This window comes from Bombus impatiens, unplaced genomic scaffold (assembly GCF_000188095.3).
Source record: "Bombus impatiens unplaced genomic scaffold, BIMP_2.2 scf_0217, whole genome shotgun sequence".
Lineage (NCBI taxonomy): Eukaryota > Metazoa > Arthropoda > Insecta > Hymenoptera > Apidae > Bombus > Bombus impatiens.
The window spans coordinates 1,746,545-1,766,009 of record NT_176636.1 but is presented as its reverse complement, the minus strand read 5'-3'; the positions used below and the strand labels follow the sequence as shown (position 1 = coordinate 1,766,009).

The window sequence follows — 19,465 nt, the reverse complement described above, 5'->3', positions numbered from 1 at the left end:
CCCCCCAATCGCGGAATCCTTTCCTCGCTTTTAAAGATAAAACTCGAGGCATAGAAGGAAAAACCAGTCTGTGATACTAAACAGTACTAAGGTATATAGCTAGAATATAAACTCAACAATTAGATATATACGTATGTATGGCGTATGAGACGTAGATAGATCTCACATAAAAGATCTAGAAAAAATAAAGTCTGTATAGTGTGTGCTGTGAATTTTACCTTACTCGAAGGATAAACGTGGTAAAAAGCAGAATGTCTCAGGAATCTGTGACAAATGACAAGCAACTGCCAACTCCTAAAGATAAAGGTATGAGATCGTTTAGTTTACATTCTACTACGTTAATTATATGTTTTTATATGTATATGTGTATGTATGTGTATGTATTGTAAGTATACATCCATATATATGTATACATGTACATACATATATACATATGTATATTTCATTATTATTGTATCACTTTATATGTATTGCATCCATTTTAGTATTATATTTATGTATCTATTTATTCATATGTATATATTTTTATTATTGTATCATTTTATATGTGTGTGTGTGTGTATATATATATATATATATATATATATGTATACATAGTACATACACATACAAATGATCTATAAGAATTATTTCTTTTTTAGGTATATGTTTAAATTATGATTGTAATTTGCTGAATTTTATATATTAAAATAACTTTTGATGTCTACTTTGTTACTACCATTGTAAGATTTGCCATCGTAACATAGATGTTAGTGTGCAGTGTTTTTCTGTTTTTAATGAAAAGTGAGATATAATAATGTAATATTTAAGTTATGGTAAAGATAGGTATATTTTAATATTTGTACTTACAAATTTTTATTATCTCCCTTTTAAAATCAATATTACGTATTTATTTATCACATGATGTAGTTACAAAACATATTCTCTTTTACTGTAATCTTTTATTAAAGCAGAAATTATACCTAAATTTTGATGAAACTTTTAATATGAAAATTTATTTGGGAGGTGAGAATAGTAATACATATTTGATTTTCTTTGAAATATGTTTGAAAGGTTCACTCTTAAAGATATTCATATGTATATATATATATATATATATATATATATATTCATATATTATATATATATATATAAATTATTGGAATTAATGTCCTCTGTTTTTTGTATAGAAATATCTATGAATAGCATGCAATGAAAGAAAGAGATTGTTTTCTTATTAGTAATATTATAATTTCAGAAAAGAATATTTAAATTTTGGTTATTTGATTACATATTGCTTGTTCATATGTTTAAGAATAAAAAATCATATAGTAAAAAATATAGTAAATATAGTAAAATGTGATATTATAATAAGAAATTTAGATAGTTTTATTTATCGCACAGCTTTTTTAAGATTTGTATAGATAAATACTGATGTAGTATCTATAACATGAATGTATAATAATGTATGTATATTATCAAAGAAGACAAAATATTTGTTAAAGATATTAATATTCGTTTCAAGGTATTGAAAATTAAGTTATTTATATATTTTAAATTAGTTAACAAACATGATTTATGTATCTAACATACAATCATAAATAATATTAAAATGTTATGTAAATGATATAAATAATAACATAATGTGGTAGGTATATATGCAAAAAATTCATAGTTACAAAATAAACAGGATATTTTATGATGTACAATATTTTTTTTTTAATTCATTCAGTACATTATTATTTTTAAGTATTAACTATATTAGTATTCATTTTCTAACTTTTATTTTAAATATTATTGGTAATGACAAATATGATAATAATTACTGTGCCAAAAAGATCTATTTAAAATTAAATAAATATATGTAGAAATATCTAAATATTTATTTGTCCAGAAAATATCAGTTACAAATTACGTTCAAACGTATCTACAAATAAAACCAGTAAGACATAGGTTGACAATAACGTTCTCAGGGACATACTTGATTGGATTGTAAACTCTGTCCGCCTAAAAACCAGCTGCCGGTTTAGTCAGTTTGTATCGTGCTGTACGACGTGTAGTATCTATGAAAATTTAAGAGTTTCGTTTCTTAGGCGTGTTACATGAACGTAAACGCAATCAGAAAAATTCGACAAATTAGAAGAGATTAAAAACAATAAGCTTCATTCAATAGTGAAAAAATCATATGAATCGATCAAAGTTATACATTACCGACATATAATTTTACATTTCTTTATTTTTCACCGTTTCCGTGTTAAGTTGGTTTGAAACGGTAGTTCTTCGTCCGTCTCGTCCTTCGTTGATAAATATTTGTTCGACTACTTGATACGATTTCAACCAACGAACCAGCAGTATCAATAAAAGTATAAACGAAATAAATTCGAGGAAATTAAAATGAAACTAGACAACATACGCGGTGTTACTGTTATTTCGAATTGGTATCGACGACCAAGAAAACGTCCGCTGGTAGGACCAACAGGATCGCCTCTGTTAGATGTGACTCTAGCTATGCAAACAAGGCCTTTTCGGTGGTCACGCAAAAATAAATCTGCTAACATTACAAAACGGGTTACTTTTCGTAAGTACTTCTGCAGTGAATAGCCAATATCTCATTTTGGAATTAAAGGTTGGAAAGAATTTATCACATCACGCATTCAAATCTTCGCTAAGTCTAACACCAATGGCGGAACTTAAAGTTCGTTATTCTATATCATTTGTACACAAATTCAAGTGGTTCGATAGCTTTTAATGGCTATTAAGTAATTCGAAAGTTATTATATACTATAAATTTTATAAACTTATATTTGAAATATCTTTTTAGCTAATTAAATACAAGTTATATTTATAGGTACCTTAATACTTACAATGGTTATTGTAAAAGATATTGGCACATACCGTTATTTCTCAAAGAACCATTTTTTAGTAGATTCTACATTCCATTTTCATAATATCAAATTTTTATAGTTATGTGAAAATACATATTAATTACATGAAATTTAATATATTTAATTAATATGTTAAATGCTATAATAAATACAATGATATGCAAATGTGTAGTCGCTATATATAGTAGTTTAATATTGTTTTTAATACAGAATGAAAAAGCAGATAAATTGACATATATGTAATAAAAATATATAACTCAATTAAAAAAAAAAAAATACAGATGACCTTGAAATCTTTGAAACGCCTCTACTTCCGGTGCAACCATATGTACCACGTGATGCATCATATATAGAATACATTTAATTTTGTATAATGAAATTTTCTTCTGCCTCGTATAATTTTGACGTTATAACTTATGTATCATATCATGTCAGATTATATTTTAAATAAAGAAAAATTTTAGATTTTTCATAAGATCAACAACTGCTTGTACTTAATAATAATTTTGCCTGTGCATATATATATGATGCAAACTATATACAACAGAATACTATTAATGTTTTATTTTTAACATTCTAAAGGAGGAAGTGTGTGTATAAATAGATAATACATAAATTTATATTTCTTATTTTAACTATTTTTCAGGAGATGAAGCAATTATATCTATGTCGGTGGCTGGGGAGGTAACCGACACTTCAATTATGGAAGTAGGCCGTTCAAGACCTCAATTCCAATATTCCCGGGTACGATGTGTACTTTTATTATTAACTTACGAAATATTCTATCGAAATGTCATTTACGATTAACTTCTTAAGCGGATACACCGGATATATCCGCCACAGCAAGTCGCTTGGGCCTAGTGGATACACATACATTCTCGTTTATATATTGTATTAGAACACCTGCTAGTTCCATATAAAACGTGTCAATTAATAAGTACCAAGAATTAATCGATTAGAATTTTATATTCATGCGACATTACATATGTAAAAAGCAATGTTTGTTTTGTATAAACTACGCGTAAAAATAACAATAATATACTAAATTATGATAATTATGTATTGACCTTCATAGTTTTCTAATTTAAATTCTATTGAAAAATTTTAAGACGATCTGTAATCATCTATAACATGCGTGGAGTTAAAGTTCCTAATATTTATGAACGGGGATGTATATCTATCGCAGCAGGATAATTATATGATACGTTAATGTTAAGGAAAGCTATCCGCTTGTGTCAGTCAAATGTAGAAAGTTTAGTGGTTCAATTTAAACATTTATGTTTACATTTTGTATCTTTTTACAGCGTGTGTTATTATTATTCAGAAATATTGGCACCAATGCTTTGTTCAATGACTCGATTACGAAAGCTGATCTCATCTTTTCGTATCATTGATTTTGAAACATCCATATAAAAGATTAATCTATAATATTAAAAATTTAGAATTTAATTTAAAATTATAAATTATTGAATAATTTTCTAATATCTCATATACTACTGTACCATAACATGAACCAGTCAGAAGTCAAACTAATTAACTTTATCAAGGTCAGTCATTTAGTTCCTAAAGAATTAAGTATACATATATATATATATATATATATATATATATATATATATATATATATACACACACAAAAGTTGTATTGAGTTGCTCATTCAACTGCAAATATCACTGCAAATTGCAAATATTCTTCCCCACTTAAGAGGTTAAACATGTATCTTAGATTAGATTTTTTGATGAAATAATAATTCGTGGACTAATCTACAGGAGGAATTGATGCTGATAAAGAGTTTGCCATTATCTAAGAGGAGGCCTGACTTTTTAGATACTTCATATAATAAGTATGTTTATAATACTACATAAATTCTATTTAATACTGCATAATATCTATTTATATTATTTCTATTGTTTTAACATTTTTGTTTAATTTTATAGTTATTTCTTATGAATTATGTTCGCTTATTATTTCTATCCTTTTTTTATTAAGTTCGCGTGGTGTATGGGATCCTGAACGTTGGCATTCGGATAGGAAGCGAAGTGATACACCACCGAAAGACGAAAGAACTGGACGTGGTGATCAAGTTACTGAAAATCATAATAAACGTCGCAACGGAGATCCAAGAGAACGAATTCGTAAAGAACAAGACGGCATAGTATTGAGTCCTCAGCGTAGAAGTTTTAATTCAGGTTGTTTTGTCAACGTAAATCAACCTTCGAATCGACGTCCTGAGAGTCCAATAGGAAAAACAGAGGTTGTGGTAATTTATTTAAAAAACAACTATTATAGAGAGATATTAAAGTTACTAGAATTATAATAAAATGCATGACAAAATATTACTTACAGGTTAGTCATAGGGAACCTGTTCGTCGAATTGGGAGCGGCAGGATTTTAACTCGCGATATATGGGACTTCAGACCTGAGAATGAGAAACTGGAACCTGCTTTTCGGTCTGGAGCAAGTGGTAGTACTTCTATGCGTGATCGTGACAACAGGGATACTCGCGATGGGAAGGATCGGGAAAATGCAAGGGAAAGAGATCGTGATCGCGATAATTTGCGTGAACGGGACGAGAGGAACGAACGGTTTGAGCGAAGATCATTTGGTCGTGACTATGGTGATAGGGATAGGGAACGCGATCGAGATAGAGCAGCTGAACGGAATGATCGTAATCATCAGTCAGAACGTGATAAGGATCGTGGACGCGAACGAAGATTCAGTAATGATCGCAGACGAACATATAGCGAAAATCGTTGCGATGCAGATGAACCAGAATGGTTTAGTTCCGGACCGACATCCCAGCATGATACCATTGAGTTAAGAGGTTTTGAAGACATACCTGAAGAAAAAGCGGTGAATAATAGCAATAGCAATACTAAGAACAAAAAACAAACTCCGGTACAGAAGAAGCGCGGGAAAAAAAGTTCGTTGGAGAAAGATGGAAAGCAAACTGAAAATTCAGCAGGTCCGAAAGGACGAAGTACACCGACCGCGATGGATCAACCTATAAACGTTGTACCTGCTCCTCATTCGCCAATCTCAGAACAAAACGAGTCGACGTCTCTCGCGCAAAAACCGAATCACGATTCCAACGAAAGCGCTGTGACCGAACAAAGTTGCGAAACGACAGATAATTCTAGCACCGCTAATCAGAATCAAGAAAATAGTCATCCTGATTTTAATCTAGATGAATTCTTGAAATCTGACACATTCCCTGGCGTACCTGGACTTTTAACCGTAAGTCTGTCTCATTTTGTATTTATGTAAAACGATATAGTATTTAATAATTTAAATAAAACGATGGATATTAATAAAATTATATTTTATTTATACAGAATGGAGTTGGCTCAAACGGAGGTTCTTGTTCCCGATTTAGTCAGTGGTTTAAGAGGGAGAGTCCTGTTCAACAAGTAGATAGTCGTAGAACTTCTATACAAGATGATATATTGAACAATCTCCTTAATGATATTACTGAACCAAATATCCAGATTCCATCAGTGACTGAATCTAATACATACTTTGCTCCCATTTCTCCTGCTAATACAACGGCAACAAACAATACTACATCCACTACTGGTGTAAAGCTTCTGGAAATGCTACAACGTGGTAACAAACCAAGTCAAAATGGACAAGGGGATGCAGCTAGCACTGTCATACCGATGATGAAAAGTTCATCTATTAAAGATATGGGTGAGAATTCCTACTATTAATTTTTTTTATTATTATAACAAATAGAACACTATATGCTTGACTGAAAATTTTTTGCAGAAGTTGGTGGAAAAGTTGTGCACAGTCTCGAAGAGTTGGAAGCACGCATGCGAGGTGGCGCTCCTCCACCTACGTCTTCGACTGATCAACCTCGTGTAAATAAGACTGAAGAAGATCTTTCTGCGTTTAAAAAATTGGTAATATTATGTGTATTATATATACAATAAATTACGTTACAATTTTATCCTATTTTTTTTATATATAATTTATTTATAATTTAGCTTGCTCAAGTGACTGGGGGACAGGCTATACCAGCGGCGAACGGTCCTATTTCTCAAAAACAACCTGTGACATTAATACAAGTAAGATAATCTTTTTATTTGACATCAAAATTGCACAATGTTTTGTTACATTCGAGATAATGTGTAATTTTCTGTAGTTGCTTAACTCACAACTGAAAACACAAGCAATTGCCCCTCAACAATCGGTCCCAGAACCAATGCATGCTACAACATTTAATCACGCTGGTTCTGTTGGACCAACTCAGCACCCACATCAGGCACAAATGCAGCACGAAAATCTAATGAAAGTATTACAGATTCAACAGGTTAGTAAGAAATGTTATTTCTAATTTAAAGAAAGAAAAAGGAGAAAGGTAACAATATTCTTTAACATTGACTATTTTTATAGCAGCAACAAAAACAACAACAGCAACAGCAGCAGCATTCAGACATGTTGTCTATGATGATGGGTGGTCAACGAATGTTAGGTATGAGTCCAGTTCCGCCAGAAATGCAAATGATGTTGAGTAACGCTCCAACAAGTCAGGAACTCCTCCAAAGACCAGAAGCTCAAGCAATTATTCAAGGTCTTCAACAAGGAGAAATAACTAGACAACATCTCATACAGCAACTACAGGTTTGCTTGTTTAACTAGAAAATAAATTTATGTTTGAATTTGTTTTTAATATGTTAATCTACAATAATGATAATAATAATATGTGAAATAGAATCCAGCCATGCAACATCGTCATAGAGAAGTTCTAGTAAACATTTTGAAAATGTATGGTGGTACTACGCCCCGTACAATAAGTCCGCATCCTAGTGCACCCACTCCTCAAGATCATATCTTGCAACAGATGTTGTACCAACAGCAGCAACAAAGGATTCCATCCCCTATGAACAATGGTAAGTTATCTATTGTTTATTTGAATAGAATTTGTAGTAAAAGGGTTTATGTTGATTACTTTTATACGTTTTTTACACTCGATAGGATTCACTTGTTCATTTCATTTCAAACTAAAATGTTTTTTAAATCAACCTTTTTTTATAATTATTTCTGATACACAAATTTTTCGTTACTATACAATTAATATGAAAATTGTACGATCATTATTTTTATTATTAAATACATTTTTCATAAAGTATATTGTAATATTATAGTATAAATATGTATGTTACTGTTTGGGATGCAGCTTATTGTCCACCTTCAATAATATCTCCAAATTTGACTGCTAGCCCCAGTACATTAACAGTACAGCATCCAGGTAGAACATAAAAAATAATAATAACTTTTTTTTATTTTGCTATTCTCTTGCTTTGTGGTAGTAATAATAAGTAAATCGTATACAAGAAGGAGGAAGTGATCAAGTACTTGATATAAATTATTTTAAAGAAATTGTAATTTTGTTCTTCACAACAATTCTTTAAACTTATTAGGACAGTGATCTGTCTATCTGTGTAGTGTTGTTCATTTAAAGCATGCTTGATATTTTATTATTTTTAACAGTGATGCAACATAGGGTTCCTTCACCGCGGGAGATTGTCATGCATGCTCAATCTATAATGCAAAGTGCTTTAATTAAGAAAAAGTTGGAGGAACAACGTGAAAACTTCCGGAAGCGACAGGATCAACAGCAACAACAACAACAAGCTCAACAAAGAGCGTCGAGCCCCGTTAATTCGCCAGCAAAGCAGACCATGAGCCCAACGCCACTTGCTTTTACCCCGACGTCAGTGTTACGTAAAATGACTGCCGATAAGGAACCCGAGGGTGCGAATCAGTCTAATCATCAATTAGAATCGAAATGCTTATTTCCATCTACAGCTAATGAGAATCGTAACAACACATTTAATACCAAAAAAAATATTTACACACAACAATCTGCTTCTTATGATAATACAATTGAACTTACTAATCATACAAAGCATGGTAGTATGTCCGGGACTGAAGCTTCGAGAAATTTGCAGGAGATCGATAATGATGGCAACAATAACGTAGACATAGAAGAATCCGCGTTAAAAGACAAATATACTTCTTCTTTGCTACAACAAAAAGATAGGAGTAATAATTCGAACCTAAATAAGACTGAGGAGAATAGGCTTACTTATGAAAGATCATTGAAAGAAAATACCGATAAAGAATCGACCCTAAATGATGCTAATAATAATAGCCCTCTTATTCTTGACAAACTGTTAACAAAGCAATTCGAGATTGAAACGATAATAGTTGATAATAATAATATATTAAGAAACACAGAGGAAAACAAGATATCAATTTTACAGAATGATGAAGTTGTTACTTAAACCACTCGGTATTTCGCGAATTTCATACATAAAAAGAATTCATAAGTTTGTGACTATTATCCGATGTGTAACATTATTTTTTTTTATTTTTGTATTAAAATGAGGAATGATAATTTTGTTTTCTTTTCTTTCTTTTTGCTTGACACCTTTAATGTGTTTGAGATTTAATTTGTCTGCATTTTGCTGCATGTTATACACGAAAATGAGTCTTTTAATTTCGAATATAAATATTAATCCTACTTTAAAAAAAATGCAAAAAAAATCAACTAGTAATATAAATTACATTTTCCTTCATAGACTAATATATGAACATATTACAGAAGAAAAATATGTTGAAATAGTTTTATAATAAAACACTTTATAAATATATTTCATGCTTTTAAGTTTTTCTTTACATTTTCATTCTTCCTTTAATGGAATGCTTTGAGATAATTTTGTATTTTAATGCATGCACTTGAGATTTTGTAACTTCCATCACTTGATATGGTTAAAGGAATTGCATGTATTTAAAAACGATATTTATGTAAAAGTTAAAACAAATTAGGCAAAGTATAAATATTTCTTTTCATTTTCATACACAATTTGAATGAAATTAAGCATATTAACAATTCGTATTTTTCTTTAATCCTTGTTTATCGTTCTATTTTATTTGTTAATGAATTCAAAAATAAAAAGACTTATGATCTTAGCTTGACAAAATATGTTTTTAATCATATATTTCATTGTGTATTGAAATGTGTCATACATATGCAATACTAATGAAAAACAGTTATTTTTATCAGGTTTTATATGTAGATTGTACAATATTCGTATATATAGTAAAGAAGTGAGAAATTAAGTTCCTAATTTGTCTAATTTATTTTTTTAATTTTATATAGGAAATAGTAGCGATCCATCAAAATTGACGGCTCAATCACAGACATCACAAATGCAACAAATGCAGTCTGCAGTTCAATTACTAACACAAGGAGTTCTATGTCGACATAATACCTTACGACCACAGTCTGTCCAGTCTACATGGTCAAATCCAACTATTAAGCAACACCCAGGTATGTGAAACGTTATAAAAATGTTTTGTACCTTGTAACATCTATTTTAAACTTGTTAGAATCAATATTTAATATCTATATTTCTCTTGACTATCATAGGTCGACCAATAGTAAAAGGTGGTAGTGGTGGTAGCAATGGAAGTAATCAATTCCAATACAGTGCAAATTCAGATTTTCAACAGCAGCAACAGCAACAACAACAGCAGCATAGAACAGTTTCAAGCGTGTACGGTAATCCTGCACGCTCCAAACATACCATGACTAGTTCTATCCCACATCATAATGTTCCACAATACAATGTTGCTCAGAATTCGATGATAAATCAGAGGTCAAATAGTATGAATAATCAAATGAAGGTGCAGCAAGCCCCTTCACATTTAGCTAACATGCAACATCAACCGCCGCAACAACAACAGCGGATTCTTAACTCACAAATGCAAATGGTTTTAAATCAAAACTACAACTCTAATCGTGCAGGTAATTATAATTTGTGCACAAATTGATATAAATAAAAATAGAAATTTTACAATTAATAAATATTTTATAGTTTACTAATAAAAGTTTTTCGTTTTTGCTACACATAGAGTATTTCTTCATTTTGAAACAATTGAATTAATTTTGTTATTCTAAAATATTTTCAGGTGTTTACCTCTTCTCTAATCAAATTGCATGCAATGGTGTTCAGAAATTGGAATAATTAGATCTCACATTTTAGCTGTTCCTCTTATTTAAACCAATCTAGACAGCATTTATCTTTGGATCGAACTTAAAGTAATTAATTAATGCTTATTTTAGGCTGTCTTTTATTTTAACTAAACTACTCTATGCTTTTTCCTGATATTAAATACCAAATTAATATTTCTATTTCAAAAAGAGATACGAAGCAAATTTAGACATTATATTCTTCAACACATAGATTGAATGTGTACCAAAATAAATGGTACAAATAACACTGATATATATCTTTTACAGATGGGCGAGTAATGCGGTCGCAGCAATTAAACATGCCCGTAGGTCGACAAGCGTCACCGGGTTTAGGATATGTGGGTAGCAATGGTGGAGACCTGTCACCGACTTCGAATCAGTTGGCACGATGGTTTAGTCCAGAACTTCTTGCTCAAGCTCGGGCTGGTAAGCTACCAGAGCTTGTCCAGACAAATGTTTTATCGTTGGAAGAATTAGAAAGACTTCAACATGCATCAACTACAGTGCATAATTAGATTTATATTATACCTCCTCGTCTGTTTAATTGCAAGCACAGGAACCCATCGGCGCAGTCGTCGCTCTAACAACTTATATCTTTTAAATTAGATGGCTTTTCATATTAAACAGTCAGTATGAAGATTCACTCCGATTAAAAAGAAATCCACTTCAGTAAAATATTAAAAAATGTCCTGCTTGCATATGCAAAGTCATTTAGGTAATAAACCTTAATGGAAATAAGGTTTAGTGAAATAAATACCCACTTTGGAAAGAGACATTTTTGAATATGATACAGATTAGTTGAGCAGTATTTCCTTTCTATGAAAATGTCTTTTTCTTTTCAATTATATCTTATGACTTATTTGTAATAAACTTTACATACAGCATTACTTAGGAAGCTACAAATGTACAGAGGAATATGGAATAATGATATAGAATTGAGGATGATTAAAAGAAGATAAGCCATTTAAAAACAAATCTAATTGAACATCTTTCTATGAAAACAGATTTATTGCTTATAAGACTGAAAAAAAAAAATATAAAAATTCTTACTATTGACTATGAGAAAACAAAATAATATTTCATTATATATAGTTTCTAAATGGCAATAAAGCGAAAGTTATTTGCCTAAGTATGGACAGCAAGTCCTTATTTATAAATTACAGCGTAGCTATGGCTCGATTTCAAGAATTATTTATTATTGTGAAACCCTTATTATATGTATAACTTGTTACCGAGCTGCTGTATTATTAATTTAACCATTTTTTTCGACCATTTATTTCTTACCGTGATGAAGCTTGCAGAGTCCTTTAGGTAAATAATTATGGTCGAAATCTTAAGAAAGTGGTAAATTGCAACACTCACGAATACAGTTATATATACAGAGAAAAGTGTCATATATTATATTCTACTTATATTATTACGAACAGTGTGGTCGTATGAACAGAATGAACATGCGTTAATAAAACAAGAGCAAGTACTCAACAGATCTTGCATATATTAAGGAAATAAATATATAATATATACTTTGTAGAAGCGTGAGGATACAGTGTTATTATCATGTTCGAAAGCGAAAGTTAGAACAAACCAATTTCAAATGCAACAACCTTGGCAGGTAGATAGAAAAAGCGTTTGCAAAATTTATTAAAAGAAAAGGGAATGCGAGAGAAAGGAATAGAAAGGAATAGAAAGAAAGAGAGAGAGAGAGAGAGAGAGAGAGAGTGAGAGTCAGAGTGAGAGTGAGAACATTCCAACGGTTATAAAGGGACAAAATAAACGAAATACATTTACAAATTGAGATGATTTAATGTCGATATTGCTGCCAATATGTGTTTGCTTTATAATTAACTTGTTATTTTTTGTGATTACATTTTTCGTACAATCATATTTATATTTGACCGATAGTATCAATAATAATAATACAGAAACTTGTTCTTTTTTTTAACTTTTTTTAATCTAATTTGTTATTTGGTTGATAATTAATCAATACTATACTCTCATATCAGTTATATGAAATTGCATTTTCCCCTAATTTAATAATGAATGATTCTTTTATACTTCATTTTCGAACCTAGTAAGGACATTAAAAGGATCCGACATGATGTTAATGAATGAAAATATTTTTCTAAATTTCGTTTCGTGTTCACATATATGAACTGACAATTAAATAATTTCATTGAATTACAGAATTCATGAACTTCTGTTACATATACCGCCTGTTTTACAATGCTCTATTTAATAAAATTGATTTTCCTATTTGAATGTGCTCATTCCGTCTTTTTACTTATTTTTTCGAAATTTTTTAATTAAAATAATATCTTTATCACATGAGTGCAACTTCATAAATCAGGAATGTCTTGCAATAATCATGAGTATATTTATGAAAATATTTGTGAAAATTTTTGGTTCAATCACGTAATTGTACACTAAATGTTGATTACAAAAACGGCAAGAAACGGATATTTTCTGAGTTTATTACAAAACATCGTAAATGACAAATTTCGAAGCGTAAAACAAGAATTTCGTAAAATATATTGCAGATGTGCTGCAAATGATTATATAGGCTACGAGAAATGCAACAAATCTTTTCAGCGCCTTGTATACATATAATTTTCATTTCATTAAATCAAAAAATTTGATGAAATATATGTAATATGTTGTTTTATCTAGTATAATTGAAGATCAAATTTTTAATATTCCTATCGTTCGAATGCTTTTCTATGTGGCGAAGGTGTGCATAATGTTCAAATTTATTTTTTTCGATCAATCTCTGTTCTTGTTTAGACTTATACGTATAATGCGTCCATAACTCTGCAAAACTATGCTATATAAAAGATAAAAAAAGCCATTGGAAATTATTTATGGGGAGTGTAATTACTACAAGTACTGCCAACAACAAATGTATTAGTGTTATTAAGTACCAAAAAAAAAGGAATAGACGGTGACATTTATCCTTAAATATCACCTACAGACAACAATGTTGCCTTAAGAGAGGCTATTACAATTGAAATCTATAAAAGAACGCGCGTGTGTGCGTGCGTGCGCGCACGTGTGTGTGTGTGCGCGGTGTGTGCGTGTACACATAGAACGAGAACGATATAAAACGAGATGTCATTCACGAAATTGCATTTACGTTAGATTCATTTATAAGAATAGTAACGCTTGACGAATTTTCGGTAGAAAATCGTTTCTTATAAAATTGTAAAGAGGACTTTTAATTCAACTTTTTTAACGAGTAAAAAAAAGAGTAATAGTGTTTTGCGCTTTATTGATTGTAATATCGCAAAATATTTGTCCCGTGAACTCGCGAATTCGAAATATTGTTTCGTAATTCGAAAATTTTTGTAAATAAATCAAATCCTAGACAAAAACTAAAGTTTATTGGCCATGTGTTGGGCTGATAATTTGTAAATAAAGTTACTAAATATTACATTATGTGAAATCTAAGAAAACGTCACAAATAAATACAAACTGTAATTGTAATTTTAGTCATTTCATTTATTTACTGAAATAAATTGAAACTAATATAGTAATAATTAAAATTCAACATTTCTTCTTGGCTTTATTAAGTGAAACCTTAATACTCTAAATATGACCATGTAATATAATCTTTACATCCTTAATTTAAATATCAGATTTATGTGTGAGGAGCAAATGGATTTTTTACCACTTCTCTTATTATTTTCTATTTGTTTTAATATCATTTTCATCGTAAAAGATAGATATTTACAATTCTACATAAATATAAATATTTTTTACAATATATTTTTTTAGTGAACTTATATTATATTCTTTTGTGAAAGTAATATTTCCTTGTATTTTTATTTATTAGGATGTTTCCAGTTTTATTAATAGTCATGTATCACTTAATCGAACAAATGGTGAAACCTGGGATAGAAACTTCGGCTATTTCCGGCTAAACTCGTTTCTGGTCACCGAGAGTTCTCGAACTTACTAAGTGGATATAGAAGCTAGAATCGCACGAGTCGTAAATGGCGGACCTCCATAGACGAAGGTGTGTTTCTCTCGTCCTTCAGAACATACTAATATCGGATACCTAAATCATCAGAAGACCCAAAACTTGGATCAAGTAATCGGCAATTAATTTTGGATTATCGAGTTTCGGTGGAAACTTCAACAATTATTAGAGGAATAATTAAAACACATATACCAGATTTTCTATTTGCATTTACTCCACAATTCCTGTTTTAAAGACGATTTTCACGCAATAACTGCATATTTGATTTTTGGTATTTATTTTGTTATTTAGATAATGATAGTTATCAATATATAGAAGTGTACTGTTGAGGAAATGAACAAAATTATATTACATTTTGTGCAACGTATATTTATTTTTAGAATCTTGAAATATATATTTTAGGACTCGAAATTATTGATTGTTCGAAAAACATGTATATTGTATTGTGTCCCACACAGAGATTAATTCGAGAAAACAATAAAATTCGTTGTTCGATCGAAACTAATCAGATGTATCGTTCCATTAACGTAAGTAATACCCTTACAAGAAAGAGCAAGATATATCAGGTTTAAATTGTAAGTATTCGGATGTGATAAAAGGTGAGTAACATATGGCAGAAAAAATATTGACGAAGAACCACGTGAAATCGTTTAGCCTAGCTGCCATTAATGGCAGCCATTGTACATTGTGCGCCCTTCAGGGTTGCCATTTTGCTTCTTTCTTCATAGGTAGTGCGATTGTAATTATAAAGGAATGTCTTGCGAAGAGAAATGATCGATTTTCCACTATATTGAGGAGATTATTTTCACGACATATCTCGCAGGGATTTAATTTCCCTCTAACGGTCGCGGCTCGTTCATTTGTGATACGTAGGAAAATAGTTTCGTGTTCATACATGTTTGTCATCTTTACTTATGTGTATGTATATTCAGAAATGAATGATGAACCACCACGACGAATTATTGTGAACCGAAAAGCAGCGCTCGACCCGATGTCTCGTACAGTGAGACCTCGAAGTGCATCAAGACTTTCGGGGAACGTGTACCGGTGCTAGCTGAAAACTGTTCGATATAATAATACACGTAATAAAATGAGTCTCGTATATATCGAATCGTAAACGCGGTTTGATACGGAATTGTTGAATTCGTTTGAAGAACCATAGTCGTGATAGCGAGTTAGACAAAGATATTTGTAGAAATCCGCGAGAGTGTGGACGCTTTAGACTTTTACCTGATATGCGATTCCGAGAGCTGACATCGGGTTACACTTTATCGGGATTTTGTCCGAAAGGTGGTTATATGTACGGAATATTTTGTGTCTTTGTGCGTGCATTCTATAAGAAGTGACGTTCCATCGGATAATTAAACTGGTATGCCAAATTGGTACTTTTGATGCTTAAATATTCATCGCGATAGTCTAGTTTCTCTAGCTCGTGATGCAGAATTATAGAGCGCGCTGCAGAACTTGAAAAAAAGTGTCAGTTCCACCGTAACTGCGACATTGTGAGAGAGTTAAAGCTATTCCATGCAGTGTGTGCACATAGACGTGCATTAACGACTTCGGGATACTCGGGATTTCGCACTTTTGTCTCGGGTCCGGTTCAGCTGTGCTAAGATTTTTTCAATACGCAGGATTCGAAAGGCGAGAGAAGATCAATGCAGAAGGCGGTATTCTGCTGTGTAATGTTTTATCAGGTGTGTCGTCGTAGATAAAATATCTATTCTTTGGTAAGGAGTAGGATACAAATCCGTTAACTACATCTTAAGAAAATGCGTAAATCTTTATCGTTGTGGAATAGAAAAATTACTTATCGGGGAAATACAACATATTTTTTAGAAAGTAATATGGTGATTAAACGTAGTGGGATATTTTCTTTTATATAATGTTATACGAAATATTCAAAGCAATTTGTGAGATTTAATTATTTTGAGGTAAAAAATAGTTATATAAAAAAAAGATCATAGTCGAAAGTCGTACGTTGAATGGCTCGAATGTCATAATCGATGAAAAGTGAAAGAGAATAAGAAAAATGAAGACAGATTGAGAAGCAATTGAAAAGAGAAAGGTCATGACAACTCGGGAATGCGAATTATAATGCATCTTTTGCATATGACAGGATCGAAATTCGAAGCATATAGATCCCTATAAAAGTAAAAAAATATATATAAAATACAATTCTCATATAAAAATATAATTCCATTTTATTTATATTTTTTAATTTCCTCGCTCCATTAATTTTTTACGGGCAATTTTTATGATGTATTTTAGAAGTTTATTATATTTTTCTTATATCCTCCATTGTACTTAATACTATTCAGTTGATAACTATGAAGTATTACATTATTTAAGTTCGTCGAATCCAATTGAATATCAAAAGAGTTAACGCATATGTACCTCATTACATATTCTTTTTACTGAGACGTAAATATGCAGTTATAATTATTGTTAGTATTCTGTACTAACAAGAACACTATTAGTGCCCTTCCAAATAGGAGCATTTAGTATCATTCGTAATTCAATATACGATTTTTATTTATTAACAATGAAATTTAATTTTATATTAATGTTATATAACATTAACCGTGATTAAATACTACAATCTAAGCAGAGAGATTTTTATCCGGAATGTTCTTCTGCAACCCATTTTCAGAAATGCGATCTTAAGATACGTTCCAATAAGTTACCACTGCAATGAAGTACTTTGCAGTATCATCGACCCACGATCATTATATGAAACCTACCTACCAAATATCATTCTGATTACTTGATAGTAATAAAAAATTATGACAGATGTGAATAATTTATGTCGGAAAGTCTTAAGCGAGGCAGAATAATGTCGAACAATGTCGTATAATGTCATTCGGCCACCATATTTGCTACTGCGCTGCTATCTACCGATAATTTCAAATCTTCTTGATCGTGCTTCCATCTACTTCCTCTCTCTTTCAAGATGATGATGAAACTACGCATGTTGGAAAAAATGTAACAAGAGAAATGTCTCTCAGGGATGTTTCTTACCCACTACTTTGAATACGTCACATGTCCAAGTTTACGATAGAGTACGGACACGAAACAGGGTACGTACAGAACAATATTAACAGTTTGAAAATAAGCTCTGTACGGCCGTAGTCGTTAGCTAAAAAGTGATCTATTCAAAGCAAATTGATTAAGTCTTGCAGTTTTAGTGTGCTTTATTGCCCATTGAATGGGATGCACATATCTGCTTTTCTTGGATACCCGGAAAATCCAGTGAAATTCTGACCTGGCACGTAATTGCAATGCATCTAACCATCGGCTATGTTTTCGATTGTGATTCTCGTGTCTAAGTTTTGAAATATTTTTCAATCAGTGTGTACAAGTGCGTTATTTCTTGAATAATTCGACTAAAGTTATTAGTTTGGCATTCCGCGAAAAATTGGTATATAAAGAAATGGCAAAGATCTCGAAGTCCTTCCTTTTTATACCAAACGAATACAATGTGACTAGAGTTATAAATTTGACAACGAATGCTTAGCACGCATGTGCGGTGCAATTACTGAGCGTAAACATCGTGGAATTTACAACCAATGCTGCTTAATTATATTTTCCAGTAAATACCGACAAATTGATTTTTGTCTTTTTCTAACGGTTCGAATGAATTTCGATATGAAAAGTGATCACGTGGTTCTTTGTCGTGAATAGTGTTGCGAATTACGTGAGGAGTACTTTCGAGGAAGAATTACAGAAGTGGATTGCATCAATGTGATATTAAATAGTTTCCTGGTCGTATATTGCACGAAGGTATACCATATTTCAAATTACTATGTTCCCAGCATACTTAAATCGTCAATAGAGCGACGTAGTTAATTGAACGTGACAATTTAAGTTCGGTGATCGATTGATTAATATAAATTGAAATTGTATATTTTATATACCATAATGTTTGTATAAGCAAGATTATTCATAGTGTACGAGAATAAACTAGTACATACGGATCGCTATATTTTTTTGTTGTACACATGCATTATATGTCGTTCATAATTCCCGTTATTGATTACCTGTGAGAGTGACCATGGATAGTAACAAGTTAAAATAATCTCAGAACAAAATCCTGGAGAAATGAAGATCATAACTCGTTTGTAAAAATGTAAAATGAAATTTCAATTTAAGTCTAAATAGTATGAGACTTAGTAACAGAGCAGTATGATTGGCAGGTGTTATATTCTTACTTAGAACGAAATATTAGTACTTACATAACTAAAAAGGATTATGTTTCATGGTGGATTGTATTACAGTGTTGGGAGAGTGTAGAGAAAATGACAGACTGAAGACAGATGAAGTTACGCAGTCGAAAAATAATGAAAATTTCTTTTTATTAATTGGATGAGTTGTATTTTTATCACGCTATATCTAAAGTGTCATTCCAATAATTTATTAGTAACGTAGCGTTAATTATTTATTATTAATTAATTACTTTTATTAGTTATTATTTTTTATTAGTTATTTATTATTTATTTATTAATTATTTGTTTTAATTATTTATTTATTAAACACAAAGAAGTTCGAATTACATAAGCGACTTAGTAGCCGCCAAATTT

General features: G+C 30.9%; 2 protein-coding genes and 1 long non-coding RNA gene across 16 annotated transcripts in view; 2 read left to right on the top strand and 1 right to left on the bottom strand.

Moving 5' to 3' along the window:
- Positions 1–6: 6 nt before the first annotated feature.
- Positions 7–13,829, top strand: LOC100744173 (putative uncharacterized protein DDB_G0271606). Of its 7 annotated transcripts, none has more exons than XM_012383551.3 (16): positions 7–306; positions 3,511–3,608; positions 4,635–4,708; positions 4,855–5,119; positions 5,212–6,102; positions 6,201–6,555; positions 6,634–6,770; positions 6,855–6,935; positions 7,013–7,180; positions 7,264–7,491; positions 7,583–7,760; positions 8,048–8,119; positions 8,362–8,625; positions 10,037–10,207; positions 10,307–10,684; positions 11,180–13,829. In XM_012383551.3, the coding sequence occupies exons 1-16, from the start codon at positions 252–254 to the stop codon at positions 11,425–11,427; spliced, it is 3,663 nt and encodes a 1,220-aa protein (XP_012238974.1). In that variant the 5' UTR covers positions 7–251; the 3' UTR covers positions 11,428–13,829. The 7 variants fall into 7 exon arrangements, with proteins under 7 accessions (XP_012238974.1, XP_024222141.1, XP_033175688.1 ...); XM_012383549.3 differs by lacking the exon at positions 7–306 and adding an exon at positions 1,994–2,557 and having other exon boundaries at positions 6,637–6,770; XM_012383548.3 differs by lacking the exon at positions 7–306 and adding an exon at positions 1,994–2,557.
- A 1,412-nt stretch (positions 13,830–15,241) lies between these two features.
- LOC112212550 lies at positions 15,242–16,305 on the bottom strand. Its single transcript, XR_002946373.2, has 2 exons — positions 16,119–16,305; positions 15,242–15,949 (listed from the first exon to the last, which is right to left on the bottom strand). It is a non-coding gene; the product is annotated as an uncharacterized LOC112212550 (long non-coding RNA).
- Positions 16,306–16,371: 66 nt separating this feature from the next.
- LOC100743823 overlaps positions 16,372–19,465 on the top strand; it is a 21,944-nt gene continuing 18,850 nt past the window's right edge. For 3 of the 8 annotated variants that reach the window (XM_033319816.1, XM_024366392.2, XM_033319810.1), the window contains exon 1: positions 17,972–18,668. The gene's annotated coding sequence lies outside the window, so the exon portion shown is untranslated. The other 5 variants (XM_012383489.3, XM_012383491.3, XM_003488137.4 and 2 more) reach the window with 5 other exon arrangements.

What these genes read in the sequence shown, in the direction of transcription:
- LOC100744173 (XM_012383548.3), top strand. Translation starts at nt 2,374, where the DNA reads ATGAAACTAGACAACATACGCGGTGTTACTGTTATTTCGAATTGGTAT. An exon ending in TTTCTGCGTTTAAAAAATTG is followed by an intron (nt 6,771 to 6,854) that starts GTAATATTATGT and finishes TTTATAATTTAG; the next exon opens with CTTGCTCAAGTGACTGGGGG. An exon ending in CTACAACTCTAATCGTGCAG is followed by an intron (nt 10,685 to 11,179) that starts GTAATTATAATT and finishes TATCTTTTACAG; the next exon opens with ATGGGCGAGTAATGCGGTCG.